General features: G+C 35.9%; 1 protein-coding gene across 2 annotated transcripts in view; it reads left to right on the top strand.

Annotated features, from left to right (window-relative positions):
- Window positions 1–23,332, top strand: part of LOC150085715 (uncharacterized) — a 31,338-nt gene that overhangs the window by 5,816 nt on the left and 2,190 nt on the right. The window contains exons 2-5 of one of the 2 annotated variants that reach the window (XM_090374198.1): window positions 4,409–4,544; window positions 8,682–8,827; window positions 11,115–11,250; window positions 14,241–14,629. In XM_090374198.1, coding sequence (XP_090230324.1) covers window positions 4,409–4,544; window positions 8,682–8,827; window positions 11,115–11,250; window positions 14,241–14,487 — 665 coding nt within the window. In that variant the 3' untranslated portion in view covers window positions 14,488–14,629. Of the gene's footprint in view, window positions 1–4,408; window positions 4,545–8,681; window positions 8,828–11,114; window positions 11,251–14,240; window positions 14,630–23,332 lie in introns of those variants that run through there. The other variant, XM_090374197.1, reaches the window with a different exon arrangement.

The raw sequence follows: 23,332 nt of genomic DNA, 5'->3' as shown, positions 1-23,332 counted from the left end.
GAGGTCACAGCCCTGTATTTAGTATTTAATAAATTATATGCAAATGGTATTGATATCTATAAGAATTTTTTTATATTATTCCTCATTTTTTTTTTTTTTTATCGTATGATGTGAGCAATACACGAAGGAACCAGTTAATCCTTCGTGTATTGCTCACAGTTTTTTTCCTGCTTCTTTCGTGTATCGTGGCCGTGAGATCCAACCGGATAGTGCGGCACCATCGTGATATCCAAGCCCGAGGCGGGATTCGAACCCGCGACCTTTGGGTTGCCAGGCAGGCACTTTACCCACCCGGCTTTTCCCGGTCAGCTATTCCTCATTTCTAATGAAAATTGCAAAAACAGGAGACAGCCAAAGACGCCGGGCCCCTAAAGGACAAAACACGTATGCAGAGTCATACGTGTTTTATCACGTACTTTATGGAATATAAAGTTAGCCAGATCGGAATTGATACTCTATTTTTAAAATAGCGGTCACTCTTTCGTTGTACTGTAATTGAGCAGCGAAGTTCGTTCGACTTTTACTGATTATAGTTAAACGAAGTGATGTTTATCGTATTATGTATGCACCAACGATTGTTTATCTCTTCGGAAAAAAGGGGAAAGTTTCATGAGCCGCTCAGAAACTGTCATTCAAGTACAGTGAATGAACATCGGCGTGATAGACCAGTAGGAGTGGTAATGCTTGACGCAGTTCAACATGTTAGTTAAATTATTCAGAAAGATCGACATATGACTCTGCACGCAGGTTGTACTGATTTGAAAATTAGCTATCAAGTCATTCAAAACGGCTTGATTCTTATCAGGAAATTGCTTATGGCCTTGCTAGACTAATAGGGAATACAACTAATTAGAATTTTCATTGCAATTGTAATGTAATGCATATAATTCCAATATATTGGAAGATGTGGTCACTTCGCGGGGCAAATTCAAGGGCATGAAGAAATTCAAATTGAGGTGCGCAACTGCTTGATTTTTTTTTTTTTTTAAGAAACGCTTTCCTCTCTGGTAGAATCGGAAAAGTTTGTAATTTGGTGGATTAAATATTACAAGTAATTACACTGCAAAATAGGGTACGCCCATAATTTTTTTAAATAAAATGTTTGAAGCCATACGAAAATTCACTTTATTTATGAAATTGCTTTGATAGATTTCAGTTTATAGATAGATTTCAGATTTTCAGTATTTGCTGTTTATAGAGAACAAAATGATACAGCTATGTTCATTCGCTTAACTATGTGGGAATTACGTTAATTCGCACATAGTTCTATTATCTGTCATCACTATTTCCTAAACCAAAGTGAAATACAGTGCATACGAGCGATGGTGTACTACATTATCGAAAGCTTTCTATAGTCTGAATAGGTACACATTTTGTGTGAAGATATTCGAAAAAATCTTACAATTAAGGCATTTTATTCAAACTTATTTATCGGGAATTGCCAAGAGATGTTTTTATATAAAGAAGAACTGTATTTTAAGATACATTTGCGCAAGTAGATATTAGCTTACCATGTCCGACCCTCTGCGTGTAATAACCTGACTCCAAATGAATAGATTTTCATAAAATTTATATTTGTCTTAACTCTTTTTCAGTATTCGAAATTTCATTAGAATCCAAAAATTTTAATTAAAAATTTTTTAAATACTTATCGAGTTATTTATTAATTTATTTTTAGCTTCATCTCGGGTAAAACTGATTTTCAATTTTCATAGCGCATTTAAAAGTAATTACAAAAATAGTAAATTAAGAAAAAAAAATTGAACCTATCTATTTTAAATATATCCCTATCTGAAATGAAAGGGATATATTTAAAACTTATTTAGCAGGAAGTAAATTCTTCACTACTTATACATAATCAGCAGTCTAAGAAGTGCTCCGTGAAATAATTCGGGAGATGATTATTTAATAGTTCCAAACTGTTTCCTTTTTATAACAGTTCGTGAATGACCACATACTGCGTAATCATGGCACGAAAAGGAAGAAAGAAAGAAAATAATAATAATAATAAACATTGCTATCTGATCAAACCATTTGGTCATACCAAAGCAGGTAAACATATCTATTAATTTTCTATAGTTGAGGAAGAACACCGTAACTTACTTATGCGTTGTCTTTCCAGCTTCTTGCCGACTCAATAAGGAAAGCAGTTTTCTCTGTTTAGTTATATTTTCTCACCAATCCTTTCCCTTCAGCATCTTCCAAGAGTTGTAGGAAGAGGAATGGTGGAAGGTAGAGCTAAATGGAGATTAGAGCTATGATAGACGATGGAGCGATTTGGACAGAACAGCTAACGCCTCTTTTCCGCACACCGCTGTCCACTTCCTCTCGCCATATTTTCGGCCTTCCCTCTTGGTCTTTTTACCCACCATTTTCATTTTTAGCATCTTTAGCTCATTCTCCATTCTCTTTATACTCTGGTGTTATAAGAAACTGCATCACCCCTAAAAATTGTAATTTTCGTCCGAAAATGGCAATATTTTTTACAGATTGCATCAGATACGATTGACACGCCTAGGTGATGACGTAATATTGCATCAGCTGTTACTTTCAGCTATATAAGTATGCTTTGCAAGAGTTGCAGTCATTCCTTGCTTGTGTCAGTATGGCGAGTTACGTGCAGCTGATGCCACGAAGAAAAAGTGCTATTGTTGCTTTACGTGAGGAAGGATGTTCTTCCCTTCATATTGCTTTTGGAGTGTCTTGTAATCAGTCGACAGTGACTAGATTTCTTTCCAAACTCAGGAATACTGGTTCTGCTGAAATAAAAAAAGGAACCTGACGCAAACGAGTCTCCACGCCAAAACAGGACCTCGTTTTGAAGCGCTTATGCCTTAAAAACCGTATTTTGAAGCGCTTATGCCTTAAAAACCGTATTTTGAAGCGCTTATGCCTTAAAAACCGTATTTTGAAGCGCTTATGCCTTAAAAACCGTAGGAGTGGTAGCAAGTGCAGTAACAGCCAGAATACGCCTCTTCAAAAATGAACTTGTAGCTTTTCCTCACACAAAAAATGAAAAAGGCCCGATTAATTTGGCGTAAGAAGCATGTCAAATGGACCCCCCGAGCAGTGGAAGTCAGTTATTTTCTCGGATGAGAAGAAATTCAACCTATATGGCTCTGATGGGAGACAAACGATTCGCCGTAGACGTGGTGAAGAATACCATCCAGACTGTATGGTGTCTACAGTGAAATTTCCTACCGGCCAAATGATATGGGGGTGCATTTCGTATCGCGGAGTAGGTTACCTGCAGTTTATAAAAGTTTCCGAACATGCCAATGGATACCTGGCTATATTGGAAGGAAAATTGCTGCCAACCATTAGAGACCATTTCAACCTACCAAGTAACCGCATCTTTGAGGACGACTCTGCTCCTTGTCATCGGGCGAAAAGTGTAAGTAGGCACTTCTGTAGTTACTTCAGCTTCATTTCTGCATTAGAAGTTCGATAGTAATGTGTTTACATTTGTTACAGGTGAAAAAATGATTAGAAGAACGGTTCATTTCAACTCTTAGCTGGAGCTGGCCAGGAAACAGGCCGGACCTGAATCCTATAAGAACTGTTGGCATCGTGTGGAATCTGCAGTTGCCAGAAAGAAACCAAAGACCCTTCGTGAACTTCATAATTCGTGTTTGGAACCACGAACTATCAGTTGATTATCTTCAGAAATCGATCTTGTCAATGCCTTGATGGTGTGCTGCTGTCATCAGGGCCAGAGGCGGTTCAACATAATATTAGTTTGCACCTGTGAACTTTTCATTTTGTTTTCCATTTGAAATGATAAACTGAAGAAAATTGAGTGCTTCTGATAAAATTTCAGCCATAATTGTCGTGTTTACCAAACTGTTGTATAAAGGTTCCAAATGCTCATTTTGGAGTATTTTGAGAGGACCTGACAAATATTATTTAGCTGCGTCTTAACTATTAATAAATATCTTTTGTTTATTTTTCTGTTTGTGATGCTAGTCATTAATGTAACATACCATCGCGAAAAAGGGCTAGAAATGCGAAATTCCTAGGTGATGCACTTTCTTTGAACCCCCAAGTGTATGTAAAAACCATCTAAGTCTGTTCCTCTCAATATTTTCTTGTAATCTTTCTTCTCGCAGTTTCTCTCTAACAGCCGCGTTTCTTATTCTATCTTTTCTAGTCTTTCCGCAAACCCCTCTCAACTGATGCGTAGGTTATTGGTACTTATTGCTATCCTGCATATTTAGCAACACCTTAACGTGGAAGATATTGTAAAACAAAAATATACATGCATATGAAGTGTAATTTGCACGTGGAGAGAAAGAACATTTATCTTCTTTAGAACTATAATTTTATTTCCCCTTTCTACGTGTTATCGAGGCGAAGGGATAATCTCTGCCATTCGCAAAATTTAATTCTGTTAACTATTTGCTTCTAGGTGGCTACCAGATGGTGGAAGCAGCAGAGTCATGCCACTGGAGAGAACTGGATCTATGTATGGCCACAATGATGTTAAGTGCCCAAGGAAATAATCTCGTTCCTGTAGACAAGGACGGAGTTGTCACGTTTTGTGAGTAAGTAAACACTCTTGATTATGCGAGTCCTTGTTATTAACAGGTTTTAAGCCCGCGTGGAAATATATGTCATTTTTCAGTTTTTGCAGAAATAACACGCCTTTCGAAATAAGTCAATGGCGGAACAATGAATTTTATTAATATGATTGTACGTATTGAACTTTTATTAAATAAAATTGAAGTACGCACTGAAAAACTATACAAATCGAGTACAATAGTTTCAAAATTATTAGATTGATAGCTTCGTTTTAACTGCATTTAATATGCTAGTTAATCAATAAAGTATATTATAATGAAAATACTATCGTATAACCCATGGCAGGATGACAAGAAAAATACTGTAAAAAAAAAAATAAATAAAAACTGGATTTGAATTTTTATAGTAATTTTCATATTGCATGGTCTATTTAAAAAGTAAGGTAACAGATACTTTTAGGACAAAACTGTGCCGTCTCCAATAGTAAAATGGATCTTGAACAGAGGCGTAAGTTTTGGTTTTTCTAAGGCAAGCCGAAGCTGCATATGTATTTATGTACGAATCAAAATAATATCAGCGTGCGAATTTCTTTAAAAACTGCCAACTGGCATAACTTTTTAAACAGAATAGTTAAAAAATCGAATATCTAGTGATTTTAAAATCATTATATATTCGATTGCAAATTGCGATTTTTTTTCTTAATTTCCTGTTACCAAGTTTTTTGAGACATGAAATTTTCTAGCCCAGATTTTTATCAGGTGTACGCAATTCAAATGTAACAGCCCCTTTTTGGCTATCAGGTTTAAACTTACGTTGATTTTTATTGTTTGTTTTTTTATTATTTGGTTTTTAGGATCATTAGCAACTAAGGCCATATTGCTCCGGGGATATGCGGTGGTCATTCCCTGACCTTTTCGCATTCTCTGTATTTGGTGGTCACGGGCTCGAACCCTGGTCTGATTAAGAAGCGTGGGCTACGCACTGCTGCTCCTGCCCACCTGGCTACCGAGGCGCCTTTGATTTATATTAGAAGACGAAGTGCACAAGGCATAATTTCTTATCGGTTAGGTAATTAACTATATAATATCGGTGTAGATACACCATAGTTTACCCATGAATTTGAACTACGTATGTAGTGTAAAAGCATCGTTTTAACTGTATGTCATATTGACCCGGGTACCTGCCCACCCACCGATGATGAGGCCTACTAGCTTCGAAACGATCGTCTGGGTTGTGGTATCCACTGAAAATAAATAACAGTAGTCTTCTCTACTAGAGAAGTGTTATTTATTGGAAGTAGTGCAATACCAGCTATCTCGTTGTAAAGACACCCACAATATGATATACTATTAAAACGATGACTTTTCACTACATACGTTGTTCAAATTTTTGGGTAAACTATGATGTTTCTACACCGATATTATATAGGTGATTTATATTTACTCTGAACCTAAGGACTGTACTGACCATAAAAATACTACAAATCAGTGCATATATATTGCACTGCAGTACCTGTTTTCCAAACACATCTTTATTTTGGCCTACTGGCAAAAAATATAGCTGTCGCCTGAATCTGTTTTGTTTATTTCTTCAAAGCTGATAGAAAGGGAGTCCGTCTCAGACAGCTGAAAGATCTTTGGGGATTGCATTTCTAAGTGCTCATGTACGTTGACCGTTTTTCTGCGGTGGTGACGCAGCAGAACGGTCATAACCTAGAGAAGTGAAATGAAAGAAAGGGAAGATCACAAATACTAATGGAATTTGGGATGGCTTTTTCTAACAGTACAAACTGAAGTACGTTAACTTCGGAATTAATCAATGTGGGAATAGTCTTAAGTACATTCTGCAGTCCTAGTGATAGTTCAGCAGAGAATGAAACTTAAAAATTAAATTAGAATTAAAAATAAGTTTCTTTGCACATAAACAAAACAAACTTATTTTCAGAGAAATATTTATTTTTGACACTTTCATATATTAAATGCGAAAACAAAACAATGCATAATGTATCCTATCTATTATCTGTCCATCAGAAATTGCAAACTATATACTGTATATCCTTATCATATAAGTATCCCTATTCATGTAAATACAAATAACTGAAACTACAGCGATAGTTTTAAAAACACGTATTAAACAGAACTAAATGACAATACAAATATAATTATAACTGGCCACTTTTTGGTAATGTAAAGCAAATTAAATTTTAATATTAGCAATGGCCACATGGTGCAAGGAAGCTTGTGGCTTATGCTGCATCAGCCAAAAAAAAAAAAAATAAATAAATAAATAATAATAAAAATAATAAAAATAAATAAATAACAATAATAATAAAATAACAAAAAATAACAATAATCAAAAAAATTTAAAAAAATAATTATAATAATTAATAAATAAGAGAAAAGGAAATGGACAACTTAAGTCTTCCCCATCCAGCTGACCTTTGAATTTCCCAAAACTGTCAGCCTCTACCACCCATATAGGTAACTTATTCCAGTAATTTATAACTCCCTGGCTAAAATAAAACTTCCTGCAATCCAGTCTAAACAACTACCATCGTAAATTTAAATTATGGCCCCTACTTCTAGAAACATTTATAACCGTGAAATTTTGTGCTCCTTCATTTTGCTTATGCCTCTCAGAGCCTTAAACACTTCAACCAAGTCTCCTCTAAGGTGCCTGGTTTCCAAGCTCTGCAACCCCCATATCCGAAGTCTTTCCTCATATAAATGCTCTCTTACCGATCTGACCAGGCGAGTTACCCGTCTTTAGACCCTTTCCAGAAGCACAATGTCTTTCTTTAGGTGCCGTCTCCTCCATACCTGAACACAGCATTCCAAGTGTGGTCTAACAATAGCCTTATACAATGGGATTATGACGTACTTATCTCTACTAGCAATTGTTCGATACATCATCGATAGGACACCATGGGCCTTCCTTGCAACCTGTCCACAATGCTCAGAGAAGTTTTTTGATTAAATAAACATGTGAAATTTCAACATCATTAATTAAATTTTTTTTCCAACTTCACTCCCATAATTTCTCATTGACCGTCATATTTATGACCGTATAATCATTTTACCCTGTAAATATAAAGTTTTGACTATTAGTAGATAATTTAAAGTGAACTTTTAAAAACAGAATAAAATTATAAATATAGAAATAAAAGGTGCTTTATTTAATTTTCACATAAAACTCTACATTTTCAAATTAATATTTAATTTTGCATCCACCAAAACAAAACAAAATAAAACAAAAAAAATGTTGAAGTGATTAATTATTGGGATTTCATGTGTGGTAATATTTAATTAATGGGATCGCTGAAATTTCATTTAATATAAAAAGTTACGCTCTAACAAAATGTTTCATAACAGAGTTTTTAGAATATTAATACACTCTAAAAAAGTTCGACGCGAACAGGTCCACGTGGATGATGAATGGTGTAGGCCAATTTTCATGTTTTGCTGGCTGAAAAATCCAGTATAAGTCAAGGTAGGGTACCCCACCAAACAGCCCCCCGGGGAGCCCCCCTAGGAGTGAACTGCAGCTTCGATTGAAGAGACCTTTAGAAATTTTTTTCAGTCTCCGATCAGAGTGGAACCTACTTCTCCAAACAAATCACAAGTGCCCAAACGACTATTTTGTCAAGGAGGACACTTAGAGGAAATGAGAGAAGGGCATTATGTGGGTTTTCGTAAGAATTAATTAAATGTCAATAATACTAATTAAAGCGCGTGAGCTGTTGCTATTAAGGAATTTTATTGTGTATCGTTATTGTCTTCACGTTATAATTGGCAATGTTTTGGATTTCATATTGAATTCAAACTATTCAATACAGAATACAAAAACATCGCCAATTATTAACGTGAACATGTAAAAGTTTCACTAACTTAATACGTTTTACATAATAAAATTCACTTGATAGCAAGACATCACCTCCCTTAATTAGTGTTATTCGTATTTAAATAATTCCTTAAAAAGGGTAATCACGTTCTGCCTTTCATTAATTGTTTCAATATTTTTTTTCGATAATTCAAAATGTCCATTACCACTGGACAAAATTCCTTTTGCTTTAAGAAATCTAACTTGTTTCATGATTGAAAAATGCTCAAGGACAGTTTTGAAAGAAGTATTCATATATGTTTACATTTATTTATTTATAGGGCTTATAGCGAAATGGAAGAGTGTTTTAAAAATTACACGTCAAAATATCTAACGCAAATGCAGAAGGAATTGATCCAAATAATATTTGACGTACCAGAGGCGACTATGAAGGACTTTTGTACGCCTGGATCGGAAGCTCAAAATGGTAAGTTTCCAACGTATACTGTATATCGAATACACTTACATGGGCTTGCTACTGTTATACGTTTCGAACTCTACTAGCGGAATGAGTTAGGATGACGTCATAATTTTCTATCAACTCTTGATAGAGAATTATGACGAATAACATATAACATTCATTTTGTATTAGTAAAATTAACGTCGACTATAGTGTCATTAAGGCCACCGTAGCCGAGTGGTCAGGAGCGGGAGTGCGAGTGGCACACGCTCTTTGAGTAGACCGGGTTTCAAGCCCCTGACTGCTAAATACGGTCGATCTGCCAACCCGCACTGGACCAGCGTGGCAGATTATGGTCCATTTCCCTCAGCATGAATTGTTGAGGAGGCTTCCATCCTGCAGTGGGTTGATAATGGCTGCAATTTACTTTTTTTACTTTATAGTGTCATTTCTTTTGATATGTATATTGTTATATTTTTTGATATCTATAAAACTATCTTCCATTTCATACTGTATGCCTGTATGTGCATAAGGCATTTTGTTCTCAATTAAGAGTTTTAAACTTTTGTCGATGCTAACAGATTCACTAGATTCAGGGGAATATCTATGTTGACTCAAAGAAGCTTTCATTATTCCAATACACATGCGGAACTCCGAACAACGTACAAAGAATTATTTTACTAATTACCTAACGAAATTTTCCTTCAATCTGTGACTGATTTAATCAGTCTCAAGAGAGGATAGAGAGGATTGTTCTCGCAGAAACTCGAGTTTTATGTCCAACAAAATCGACAAGGAATACACTCAATTTTAGGGAGATAATACACCCAAGATGGCTTTTATTTTTCAGCTTTTATACAGTATACACGAAGTGGACAGAAATCGTGGGATGCCTACTTAGTAACGGATAGGCCCATCTTTCGACGGATAAGGGCAGTCATGCGACTTATCAACTGCATAAGACCTGAAATAGCTGAAGAACAGCATTGTAGCATAGATTTTGAATAACAAATCAATAGTAACCAATCTTTTGCAATTCTGGTATATTGTCACCGAGCCCACTGACACAGCCATACTGCATCCTCCTACCTAAGGTCCAAACTATGGCATCAATAACCCCTTATTCAAGCGAATAGTTTTCTAATGATCCCTTGGATATAACAGTTCAACCAACACGCAATTCAAATTACCTTAAAGTCTTTTGAAATTAACTTCCCCTAACAAGCTTGAAATTGATCTGATTAATATAAATGTACACATTTTGCAATCTTTGTAACCATATCATCAATTTTCAATAAAGTATGAATGGAACTGACATGCAATTTAGTGCAAATGCATCATTTATGCATGAAGCCAGCTACTATGTCTAGGTGGTACTGGTATCCACCGAGAATAAGTAACATTAGTCTTCTTCACTGGTGAAGCGTTACTTATTCGAGGTAGTGCAATATCATGGTAACTCGCTGTGAAAGTATTAACAATATGAGATTAACTTAAACGATGCCAATTACTAGTTAGTAGTTGGCGTGCAGAAATGATGCATTTGCTCTAACTTGCATATCAGTTAACTTTTTCTCAACCTGAGGCTTACAGCCCTAAAATGCTGTATGATCTTAAGTATGAATGTTTGTTTGTTTGTTTGTTATTTGGTTTTTAGGAGCATTAGCAACTAAGGCCATATTGCTCCGGGAATATGCGGTAGTCATTCCCTGACCTTTCCGCACCCTGCGTATTTGGTGGTGACGGGCTCGAACCCCGGTCTAATCAAGAAGAGTGTGCTACGCACTGCTGTTCCTTCCCACCTGGCTACGGAGGCGCCATAAGTATGAATGGAAATAAAATAATCACAGTTATACAAATCAATGTTTTGGGGAATAAAACTGATCTAACATTCACAACACATCTTCATAAATTCATTCAGAAATGTCATAAAATATTTGGATTCGAAACTACTCTATTTAAATATTGTCTTGTTTCAGATTTCTGTACTTATTAATAGTGTCAAAATTAGAGTTTGGCTTTATGGTACAGGCGTCTAATACATTTTAAGCATAAGAAATTCTTTATAGCTGGGTTTTATTTGTATGTGGATAATTCAGATGTTCAGTATTAGAATTATGCATCTCTGATAATGAATATTTTATTGTACGTGTATAATTCGAATACTCAGAATTATGCATCAGTGACAGCGAATATTTTATAACAAATGTTAATTTTAAAAAATATATTTTATAAACACTGTTAATTTTAGCTTTGTGCAAAATATGTAGTTTATGCATATGTCGAAAATACAAAAATAATTGTTAATTTTCAGAGTTCCTGGAGCAGTCTCCTTGTTTATCCGACTACCTAGCCGAAGATGATAGTAAAAAATGCATATTAGATATGCAAGCAGTGATAGAATATATTCCAGAAGAAAAACCCACAGATCGTTTAGCTAGTTTATGCTGGTGAGTTATGTTCATGTATTCTGTGAAAGTGCGTGTGGCGGAAGTGGTGGGGGGTAAAATTAACACTGTATGTTCACGTCAGGAAAGTTCTTCCCAATTTTCATTATTTTGACAGAAAGTTAAAATACAAAACAAATTGTATTCCACCTTCTTCTTTCATTTTTCAAGAAGCTGTCTGATCCACTTAATTGATTCTCCTCTATTTTGCCTTCTCTCAGCGACGTTGAGAGAAAGCAAGCCAGTCGAAAGGCTTCTTAATTTTATTTAGTTTTTCGAAGATGACGTGTCCATTTTACTTTCATTACAGTCATTTTACTTTCGGGTCATCTACGTCCCCTCCATCATTCCTATCCATCACCCCTCTACTCACATTGTCCATGTGTTTTGGGACATTTCATTCTTCAGTCTGATGCCACATACGCCTTTAATTTTATTTTGTTATACTTAACATATTCCTACCACTCTGTTTACTCTATTCAGCTTATCCTATCAGCTCTCATCGTACGTATTTAATTTCGTGTATGATGTCAAAAATGATTCGCTAAATTTTAATTTCTTGTATGGCTGTGTTTCTCATTCTACTCACATGAATCCTGATAACAATAGTTATATTAAATCTCTTTTTAATCACTTCGCCTTTTTGTCATGAACACTTCAAAAGTACAATACGAGAAGATTTCGGTAATGTGAGAGGACGAGAGTTGATTCCTATTATTCACGACCAACTCTTTATATACGCTTGTCTTCGCTGAAAGAACCCAAATAAATTTTTCTTCCTATGTTTTAAAACACACTCATAGTGCCATTTTCTTCTTCTTCTTTTTTTTTTTTTTTTTTTTGGTAGATGCTACTTAGTATCGCAATCATGAATTTATGGGTTCAGGAAAGCATTGTTATTTATCAAAGCGATGAAACTTTTAATTTGACTTGCATGCAGAGAAGCTTCGGAGATTTTTCAGTTCAAGTAATGCCCCGCCTTGCCCTGACTATAGCGGACTATGCAGACTCAAGCAAGTTCGAAAAACTTGCTTGAGCGTGCATAGCCTGATTTAAGATGCCAATGGGTTTTTCTGGAAAGACAGGAGTTAGAAACTATATCTGTCCTATTGTGTATTCACGCACATTTTCTTCAGTTTAGTCGCTGGGACCAGCTTTATCTTAGACTCTCTTAGTAATCCCCAGTGCGAATGGTGGAACCATGGAGTAATTATTCCCCTCCCGCACGATTATTTAAAACAAATGTTCTTACATGTTCTGCTTCTGAGTTATCGTAGAAAATTAATGGTGTGTTTCTTGTTTTATTTTCACTTAATTCTGCCTACACTGTTCTTATTATCTTTATTCGCCCTCCAGCCAGTTTGCTATTGATGACGTCTTCGGGTCAGATATTATAATAAATATTTGAATATCTCCACAGTGATCTGTTTTATGGGTACATGTTATTTAAAATAAATGGAACTTGCCGTTCATTCGTCGCAAAAGTCCAACCTGGCTCTCGTCTTGGTCTGTTTATAATTTTCTTTCCTCGATTTCGCATATCTTTTCACAGACTAGAATTATGAAAAAATTTCAAATCTTAGAGAAAACTGATTTTCTGTCTATATTTTACTGGAGCGTTGCTTTCCAATGTTTCTACGCTCTTGATATATGTTTATATATAAGTTCTTGCATATAGCTTTTTACATAACTATCTTTTTTACATTACTCAATCGTATCTTATACGAATTAGCAATAATTTCCTTATTGTTAATGTTAACTGCTAGTAATAGAATATATTTGGACATACGCATATAAAAGTTACATTATAGTAGCAGATACTATAGAATAAGTTGAAGTGGCACCTGCCTGAATTCTCGCCATTGACGGAAGTACCTTTATCAATAATAGTAGTGCTGTATTATTCTTGTGCTCTATATTCTCCAGCTCATTTTCATCAAATATATATGTATGTTTCGAATTTTAACATTGCATGATATTTAAAGAATTGCATATCATTCTGAAAAGGTTGTTGAACCTCTCCTAGCAGATAAGTTTATCAATATTTAGGACGTTTAAAGACAATAATAGCAAGAGACTACTTTGCTTGTACTGGTGCAGCCCATAAGGAAAGGAACTATTTCCAAAATACACTTTTTTGCTTCTCGTGTTTCTTTTCAAGTTGTAATGCACAGAATGTCGCTTTAAACAACGAAGTCTTTTCAAATTTATATTTTTTGATGACACTTCCTTTACAAATTTTCAAACTAGAACAGAAGAGGTGAGTTTGTCAGAAAAATTTTATTATACAAAAAAAGGTTTAGAGCCCTTGGTGTAATAGATGCAACACTGTTGTTTTGACATCATTTATTCTCCGGAGCGTACCCTCCCACATTTTGGATTACATGATAGTATTGTCATGAAATTTAGAAAATCATGTATACATTCCTCTTAATAAGCCATCAAGAACAGTACGGCAGGACATCCTCTTATTATTCGAAGTTATTAGCCACTAAAAGAAAAGCTTTTTATGTAAAACTCCATCAGAAGAGATAATAATTAACTTCAATAGGAATCTGATATTCAGGTTACAAAGCGAAAATTAATAGTCGATTTTCAGTGCCCTCAACGTTTTATGAGAGTTTTCTTTATGTAGGATTCTTTTACTATAAAGGTTTGTGAATTAAAATCTCTTGAAGCGAAGTGCTCTATATATTTGTTTCTACCTTTGTTTACTTGAATTGTTATGCAAGTCCAACATTATCAAGTGTACTGGCTTATCTTTTAGTAAAACTTGAAACAAAAATTTGTAAAATTTGCAACAATTTTAATGTTGGTTTAGGAATCGTTTTAATGGTATAACATTGGTATTTATTTAGCAGGGCAATATAGACACTCCACCTCATTGCTTTAATAATTTTTGTTATTAATATATGCCTTGTTTTTATAGTATTTAAACGCATAGCACTTAATTAAGCTAATTATGTAATGACCTATCTTTTATTATTCGTCAGCGGCATTATGAGGCTCTCCAACTGTATCAATACTGATCTGGAAACAAAATGCGGCAAACAAGCTATCGTAATATTAGAGAGAACAGTAGAGGCATTGGGTGCTGGTTTGCCTAATTTAGTATGCGGAACTTTTGATCCTGCTGGACCCAAGTGTGAAGGAAAACTACCAGCTGCTGGAACAGAACCCAAAGGCTCAAGCTCGAAATCTCAGATTTCCAGACTTCTTTCTGCGTTTTTAGGAAACTAGACTTATTGTACTGCGCAGTCGTCTGACTTCACAGGATGGAGGCGACGTATTATGTAGACATGCAAGGCTATTTTTGAAAGATATAATTCTATATAATATTACCTGGAGAGTGCCTTTATTTAAATAAATGAGTTATTCTTTAGTTGAGGAGAATTTTATATATTAAGATTCATTAAGGTCAGTTTACATTCAAGAAACAGAACATCAGTTGCACATATTTTAGTTAAATTAAACTAACATTTTGATTATTTGATTACTATTAATGAAATTGTTGAATTGGTTTTGAAGCCATTTTTTTTTGTTCAGTGCTCATTTCGCTAGATCAGAAGTGATCACTCCAGAATACCCTTTGTTTTACCTAGCCTACCCATTCATGGCACTTGTATTCACAGAAGATTAACAATAAAAACGAAAAAAAAAAGAAAAAAAAAAAACCTTAGTGCCCAATAGAACTGGTACAAATTTCTGCATCTGGCATGAGAAAATGGGCTGCTAAAATGTAGTATAATTTTTTCTTCCGAATAACTGAAAAAAACCCTACAAAGCATTGTTCAGGTCTATTTAAATAACACGCTATAATTTTTACCTATCTGACAGATGATAAATGCACAACTGTACGAAGATAAAATTAAAATTATATATTTCTGTCAATACTACGCATCATATAGTTACAGAAAAAGAAAAGTATAATAGCCCAAAATTTCTTAAATAAAAAGATTATTGTATGTGATGTATAATATGAGCTACACTATGATCCATACAATTGTCAGACAGCTTGGATTCCAAAAACACAACAAAAATTGCACAGAAAACACTTTAACATCTTTAAGTGTTAAAATTAAAAGAACTTTTAATTTTAAGCACTTAAAGTTTTAATTTTAAAATTAAAACTTTTAATTTTAACATATTTAATGCTAAAACAATTGAAATTTACGGTTAGCAAACATCAAATAATGAATTGAACAATAAAGGATTGGTAAAGATTATTGAGCTTCGACATAATTTTGAATCCTTTAAGTTTAAAAGCCAAACGCTTACAATACTAATTTCATCCCTTCCAATCCCCCCTTCCCCCGATGGCGACTATACCAACAAGGTATGGTCGCCACTGGGAGGCGGAAGTGGATGAAAAGGCTGACTGATATCGTATGGCTTTTAATATAAAGAGCAAAGCGTGGACGAGTTTGCACATCTTCAGAAGCGGCATCAGCAACTAAAATCCATATTGTGGTAAATAAATTTCAAGTAACATGCCTATAAATTTCATGGCTTCTATGGTCGATTTTCTGTTTTGCTGAACAAAAAACCCACTTTCTAAGAGAAAACATTATGGTACTCTCGTCTCAGACGACTAATTCAACCACGTTGTGAAAAAGGCCTATAAAATTCCTCTCCTCATTGACGAGATTCGAACTCAGGTCTTTTCAACCAGAGGGGACAGAATATGCATGTAATGGCTGCTAATGCTCGAGCAATATTTTTATATTTTTATAAAAATATACATTACAGAGAAAACTGTAATTTTGAATGGTGTGAATTGTATTTTAGTACCCTTTGCTGATTCGAACCCCCACTCCAACCTTTCATCTGTTCGAGCATTTTAAGAATGCTAATTAGCCCCACTATTTGGACTGCAGAGGTCAACCTACAGACAGTAAAGTTTACAGGATTTCGAACCTGGACGATAGTTCATTCCATCGCAGAGGGCGTCGCTCAACTCAAATCACCAGTTGACTATCTAAAAAATAGAAGTGTTGTTGTGTTGAGAGAGAGGGGCATCACGTGGTTATTGATAATGAATTAATGTGGAGTATGTATAACGCTAATTAAATCACTTGAATGGTTATCAATTGAATTTTATTGTGTATAAAATATTACAATAAGTAATTAAACCTCATCGATAGCTGAAGAGAGTGTCAAACGCGAGAGTACGTTAGTCAGTACACTCGTTCGAGTTTACCGGGATAAGAACTCGAGTGACTGCAAAATGTGGTGATGTGTTTGTAATCTCTATCTCGTGACCGTCGCTGACCCTATGTGACCATCCTGGACTATAAACAGAAAGTTTATTTATTTTTTGGACTATATATTGATTCCTCTCAACGGGCCTAATCGATGTTTATAGACTATAGATTTAACCCTCTCAACAGGCCTAATCGACGTTTCTGGACTATAGATTGAATCCTCTGCAGGCCTAATCAGAAAAGAAAGCTGGAACTAATTGAACATACATTTTGCGGTAGAAGACGACCACTTAAAAACACAAAGTGGTCGAGGAAGACCACTACTTATAAATTAATTTTCGCATTAATTCATAAGTGGTGGTATTTATACACATTTTCAAATCTCAGTTTTATTCAAAGGGGGAGTGCATTATACGTATGTGTTTACAAGGTTTGACAACTAAGTTCTAGGACCGAGTCCTTTGGGCAAATCTAAATTACGCTGGTACATGATGCAGCAGGCCGTGGTAGCAGATCTAAGTCATTACTTCTTTGTACAAGGTCATTTGTACAATGTCAGTCGTTTTCATGCAGTTCACGATGTTGTGATTGTGGTAAGTGACCACAATCACAACATATTAAAAGAAAGAACACTAACTTTTGTTTCAAATTGAGGACCGTGCAACTGAATCCTACAAATTAATAAAAGACGTGCATGGTAATGACAATACATCTTGCTCACGTATTTTTTCACTGAAAGATTTAGACATGGCCTTGAGGATCTGGGACACGACTAGCGCTGTGAACTCCAATTCAGCTTCGAACTCAAAAAACAGTCGAAATAGTTCTCACATTGATTGAGTCTGATAGTCGAATGAATCTTCGCATGATGAAAGAAGGAACAACTTTGCAACTTCACATTAAGAGAGAAACAATTCGTGCAATTCTGACAGAAGGTTTGGGAAACGAAAGATCTGTGCTGTTTCGCTTCGTACTATTTGACACTGAGGAACTAAGATGATCCATTCGATTGTAACAGATGGAAGAAGATCAGGTTGATCGAATGGCGGTCAACATGCTATTCGACACACACACACACACACACACACACACACACACACACACACACACACACACACACACACACACACACACACACACACACACACTATTAAAAATCGAAAACCAAAGCAACGTTGATCACGCTGTACGATAGCAAGGGAGTGATTTAAAGGAATTTGTTCCACCAGATAAGACAGCGAATAAGCATAGCTATGCAAAAGATTTGGTTCGTTTGGTAAAAAGAATTCACAAAAGGCCTCACTTTGGATAAAAGAATGCTGGTTCTTACAACACGAGAGCATTAAGCCACATTCGCAACTCATTATAAGGGAGTTTTTGGCAAAGTGTAGGATTCAGCTAATCCTCCCTATATTCCTCCGATTTGACGCCACCAGGCTCTTTTTCCCTCTCACAAATGAAACGCATGCTGAAAGAACAATGCTTTTAATGTGATGCGGAAATTAAAAGAAATGGGAAAAAAGAATTGGTGGCTGTCCGTTCAAATGAATTTAAAATATGTTTTCAACAGTTTCACAAAGGATCTCACAAGCGTGCATTTGCCCAAAGCGATTACTTTGAAAAATATTGAAAACTTTTTTTTTGTTTCTGGTTTTCTTTAAATTGACCGAAGCCCTGAAATATTGAAGTTATCCGCATTCTTGTAGACTAACTTGTAGTAATTTCATAAGTAATGAGCAAATTGCGAAAAAGTCTTTGACTAAAAGGGAAAATAAAAGAAAGTAGCCAATAATTCTTTTCTTTTCTTAACGAAAGAAATTAACCATATTAAACGAAAGCAAAAAACAATAAGCAGCTCAAGTTCACGCATTTGGCTTCCTCTGCTAACTCACTCCATAAGGTTAGTATGGAGTGGATAGCCGTAGTGAATGATCATGAAACGCTCATTGGTTTTCTCATTACTATAGTCTACTTGATATCGATGGCATAACTGCTGATAACACTGAGTGCTGACTGCTGTTGTTTTGTTGCTGACAAACTGAATAAGTATTTTGCGTCTACATTCATACATTAAGTTTTTAGAAAAGATTCTAAAGACTACAGAGCAATCTCTGTTCCTGTGGACTACTAAAAGTGTTTGAAAAAACAATACAGTCTACCTTAATCGATCACTGCTTCAATGGGTGTCCACAACATATTCATAGTCATTCCTAGGAGGTCTACGCTTTCAGATCTATTAATGGCCAGCTGGGCAATCCAAAAAGCCCTTAACTCTAAGAACCAACTTGAAATCTTATTCCTAGACATACAAGCAGCTTTTGACACCCTCAACACAACAGAGCTAGTTAAAATTTTGAAGCATTATTTCAGAAGCGAATGTAATCTTCTTGCTATCCTCCATCAACTTCTCATTAACAGGCAAATCTTTATTAAATATGATCATGGATTGGAGAGGACCACCATGACCTCTGTCGGCATCTCACAAGGGGATTCTTTCATCATGGTTTTTTGCCACAGCACTAGAGCCCTTCCTTGCGAATCACCCAAACTTCATTTCATCTGATGATCTTAAGAGCTGGTCACATCCGATGATCCAGCAAATGCTGAAGCAGTCGCCTATGAAAATCAGATAGTACTGTTTGAACTCCAGAATTATCTAAGACACTGGGACTTAAACTGAATCTTCCGAAAGCAGCTGAGATGACTTTCACAAAAAGGAGGACTATTAATGAAATTATGCTCACAATAAATGGGACCCCATTAAAAAGGTTCACTTCCACATGGATTTGTGGTTGCAGTGGGATGATGGGCTTACTTTCAAAGACCACCTCAAGATGGCCAGGCTAAAAACGCTAGCGGCGTACAGAGCAATCCGTCAGGAATTGGTCGGTCTTAGGCTTCGAGAGTTCCTCTTGGAATACGTCCGAAGAAATTTAATACCCGTACCGCTCTACGTTTCGGTACTCTGGTCAGGAGTCCTCTACTCAACTAAAGAGATTTCTGGGGGTTGAATATTGGCTTCTGAGATGGCTAAACAGAGAGAGAGGGGCTACCTTTCACCAACTCTAGGAGCGTGTTCTATGCAAACCTGGGCATGAAAACCTGGGAAATCATAGTCAAAGAGAGGAATCTACACACCTAGGTACAACTTCTATGCGGCTAAATGGATTTGTCTGACATCTGGATTATTTCTAAAAACTCTCGGACCTCACAACGAACCCGGTGCATTCAACACCTTGTGTACAATCTTGCCTGCAAAATGTGCAATACCTTAAGTCAGTGTTCCCAGCAAATACGTTCGGAATGTATAACTCCCTGGGAATTGATGCCCCATCTTTCTGCAGCTCGAAGCGCTATAGACAGGACATAGTGAAAGAACTCTATAAACACGAACAATAAGCACTATGTGAAAAGAATTCCCCCCTGAAAAGACTTTCCTGGATTCGCCATCGTGTGTTTTTATTGTTTGTTATTTATTTATTTTATTATTTATTATTTTATGTATTGATTTTTACTTTGTTGTGTATTTTCAATCTGTTTTGATCTCTTGCAATTCCAATGAATGTAATCAACTGGAATTTGCATCATGTACACCCTTCTAGCCGAACCAGGCTGTTCCAGGAGTGCCCACTGATGTGGAAATAAAATGATATTAATAATAAAAAAATAATAAAAATTTTAAGAGACAGGTTTAGATCGTTTGGTAGATAGTTTTTTTCCTGCAGAAATGTTTGGAGGGGATGTTGTATGAAAAAATGAAATTTTTGAATATGGCATGCACACAATATGAATACACTGAGTGGATAAAAATCATGGGATACCTGCTAGTAACGGGTATCCCATGATACTGTTGATACTGTCGAATGGGGATAGTGAAATTTCTGTGCCACCTCTGCGATAGAGTGACCCATGCGTCGGGCACCCACTATCATCCCTCTTTCAAAGTCGGTTAACTCACGACGTTTATCCATACTGACATCGTATTACTGTCTATGTGAATGCAGTGTACATATATACCTACTAAGCGGTGGATTCGTCCACTAGCGAGAGGGGTGACATCATCGCGTTGCCCAGTAACCAGATATCCCATTAATTCTGTCCTTTCAGTGTATATTCAGCATCTTGACATAATTTGGCGTCGACAGTGCCTCTAGCATTCACAAGCTGCTAGGTCAGTATCTGGAACAGTAGAGACAGAGAGGTTATGCGCTAGCTGAACTGGATGCCTCCTAGAAATTTGGCAATACGTTCGGTCCGGCGGACCATACAGCGGCTGAACTGTGAACATCGTTTAAGACACTACTGTATTATCGTACGCTAGCGACCTGACGATTCTTGTTGAAGGGCGCTCAAGAGCAGCCCTCCATTAGAAAGCAACTAAAGTTCTCCGCGAACTGTAAGCATGGATCTAACACATAAAGCGAAGGGTTGTACAAAGAGTACCTTCACTTTATGTATGTGCTTCCAACACTAATGTTCAAGGGATGGTTCAATATCAACAGATCACGAACATCATTGATCAGAATCAATCAATTTGTAATAAGAGAAGTTTTAAATAACTAGGTGCAATTCTCGATAGTCAATCTTTCGTGCAAATATAAAGTACATCATAGACAAGGCAAAGAAATATATCGGTGTGATTACCAGAGTCACCTGACGTAATTAGAGTTTCAGAAGAAATGACCCTACAATTGCTTTATAAGGTAGTCTTCATAACGATCGTTACGTATGGGGCTCCGGTATGGTTCCACCGGGTTGGCTGCATATGAGATTGGCTACAGATGAGAAGTATTTAGAGAAAACGCAAGCCTTATTTTACTCCAGATGTCTCGTAGCTGTAGAACAACTTCTATTGCAGCATTTCAAGTTTCAGCAGACTAACTTCCTTTGGATGGACGCGTCGGTTACTGTGCCTTACTTTCCCATGCATTAAAAAAAAAAAATATATATATATATCCCCACTGATGTCTTTCGAGTTGCTTGAAACATAGATATGGACATCACAAGTGAAAAGAAAAGAATCTGGGGAAAACTGGAACGCAATTTGACAAAAGAGGTGAGAGGAAAGTAAAACTATAAACGTTACCAGGAGGTTCATTCCTCAAGTGAATTTTTTCTCCAAAAGCCAAGTGAATGACCCTCTTAGGTAGTTCGGATGGTATAATCACCGTCCTCCCCAAACTCGCTGGAAAAGACCTGAGTTCGATCCCGTTAATAACGCAAGGAATTTTCATCGATTTTTTTTTTTTTTTTTTTCACAATGTGGCCTAACTAGTCGATCTCAGCCGAGGGTAGCATGGTTTTTCCACCATAAATCCGAGTTTTAAGCACAGAAAAGTTTGCAGACATATTATTATATGCAATATGATCTAAATTTCTGATGCGCCTAAACCCTAAATCGAGTGAATGGTTCCCTTCTAATCTATACGCAGTGCGCTAATTAAATAACAAAACTGCGTGTGTTCTGCGTTTAGTATTGACGTAAGAGGCCAAAATACAGTAGTATCATGGCTAGAGTGTGCTCTTTCCAACGAATGCAAGTTGAACATGTCCGGTCAGTAGTTCATGATTTATGGCGGAAAGAGTAATAGTAGTTCTGTGCATGTCGTCAGAAAATTGAAAATTAAGCAAAGAGCAGGTAACAAATTTTATTGTAAATTGTGAAAAAGTGCTACGGAACCTTTTGACGATTTAAAAAAAAAAAGTTTATGCTGATGAATGTTTGTCTCGATCAGAAGTGTTAGAATGGTTTTCCCGTTCTCTTAGAGGATGATCCCCGACCTGGCCGACCGATCTCTGTTCGAACACTGGAGATTCTCACAAAGGTTAGAAAAAATGTGACTGAAGACTGCTCAGTTTCAACAACAAGGTTGCTTTCTGAGATGATCGGTAGCAATAAGGAATATGTACGAGAAATTCTAAAAGATCTGAGTAAGATAAAAAATTTTTCACATTCTGTACCGCATTCGTTGAGTTTCGAGCAACAAGAAAAAGAGAGTCTGCCGTCAACATCAAGCAATATTTGGCAAAAAAATCGATTCCAGTCATGGAACACCCCCCCCCCCCATATCTTCGGATTTGGCTCCTGCAGATTACGTTTTGTTCCCCAAAATGAAAACAGCCATGAAAGGAACGCGATACGGGACGATAGAGGACATCCAGGCTGCAGTGACCGACCAGCTTAAAGCGGTACCAGAAGTGTTTTCAAAACTTGTATAAGGGAAGTTTTATTTTATTTTAACCAGTGAGTTATAAATTATTGGAATAAGTTACCTACATGGGTGGTAGAGGATAACAGTTTGGGAAAATTCCAAGGTCAGCTGGATAATTACCTACGGGAGGAGGAAAACGCATTGGTTGTCCATTTCCTTTTCTCTTATTTATTGATTTTTTTAAAATTTTTTTCTTCTCATTATTATTTTATTCTTATCATTTTATTTAATTTTTGTTATTGTGTTATTATTATCTATTTTTTTATTATTTATTTATTTATTTATTATTATATTATATTATTTATTTATTTATTTATTATTATTTATTTATTTATTATTATTTATTTATTTATTATTATATTATATTATATTATTTATTTATTTATTTATTATTATTTATTTATTTATTATTATTTATTTACTTATTATTATTTTTTTTTTATTTTGCAGCATAAGCTATTGGCTTCCTTGCATTGCACCATGTGGCCATTGCTAATACTAATACTAATACTGTACTAATATTAAAAGAGGTGCTGACCGGGCTAGCCAGGTGAGTAAAGTGCCTGCCTGGCAACCCAAAAGTCGCGGGGTCAAATCCCGTTTCGGCCTTGGATCAGAATACAGTGCAAGAACGTTGGGAGGTTGTATTATGGCCACAGAAGCCAATGC

The sequence above is a fragment of the Mastigoproctus giganteus genome, chromosome 5 (assembly GCF_048544385.1).
Source record: "Mastigoproctus giganteus isolate SK-2022 chromosome 5, ASM4854438v1, whole genome shotgun sequence".
Classification (NCBI taxonomy): Eukaryota; Metazoa; Arthropoda; class Arachnida; order Uropygi; family Thelyphonidae; genus Mastigoproctus; species Mastigoproctus giganteus.
Note: the sequence above shows the minus strand (reverse complement) of the source record. Positions and strands in the feature narration are given on the sequence as shown.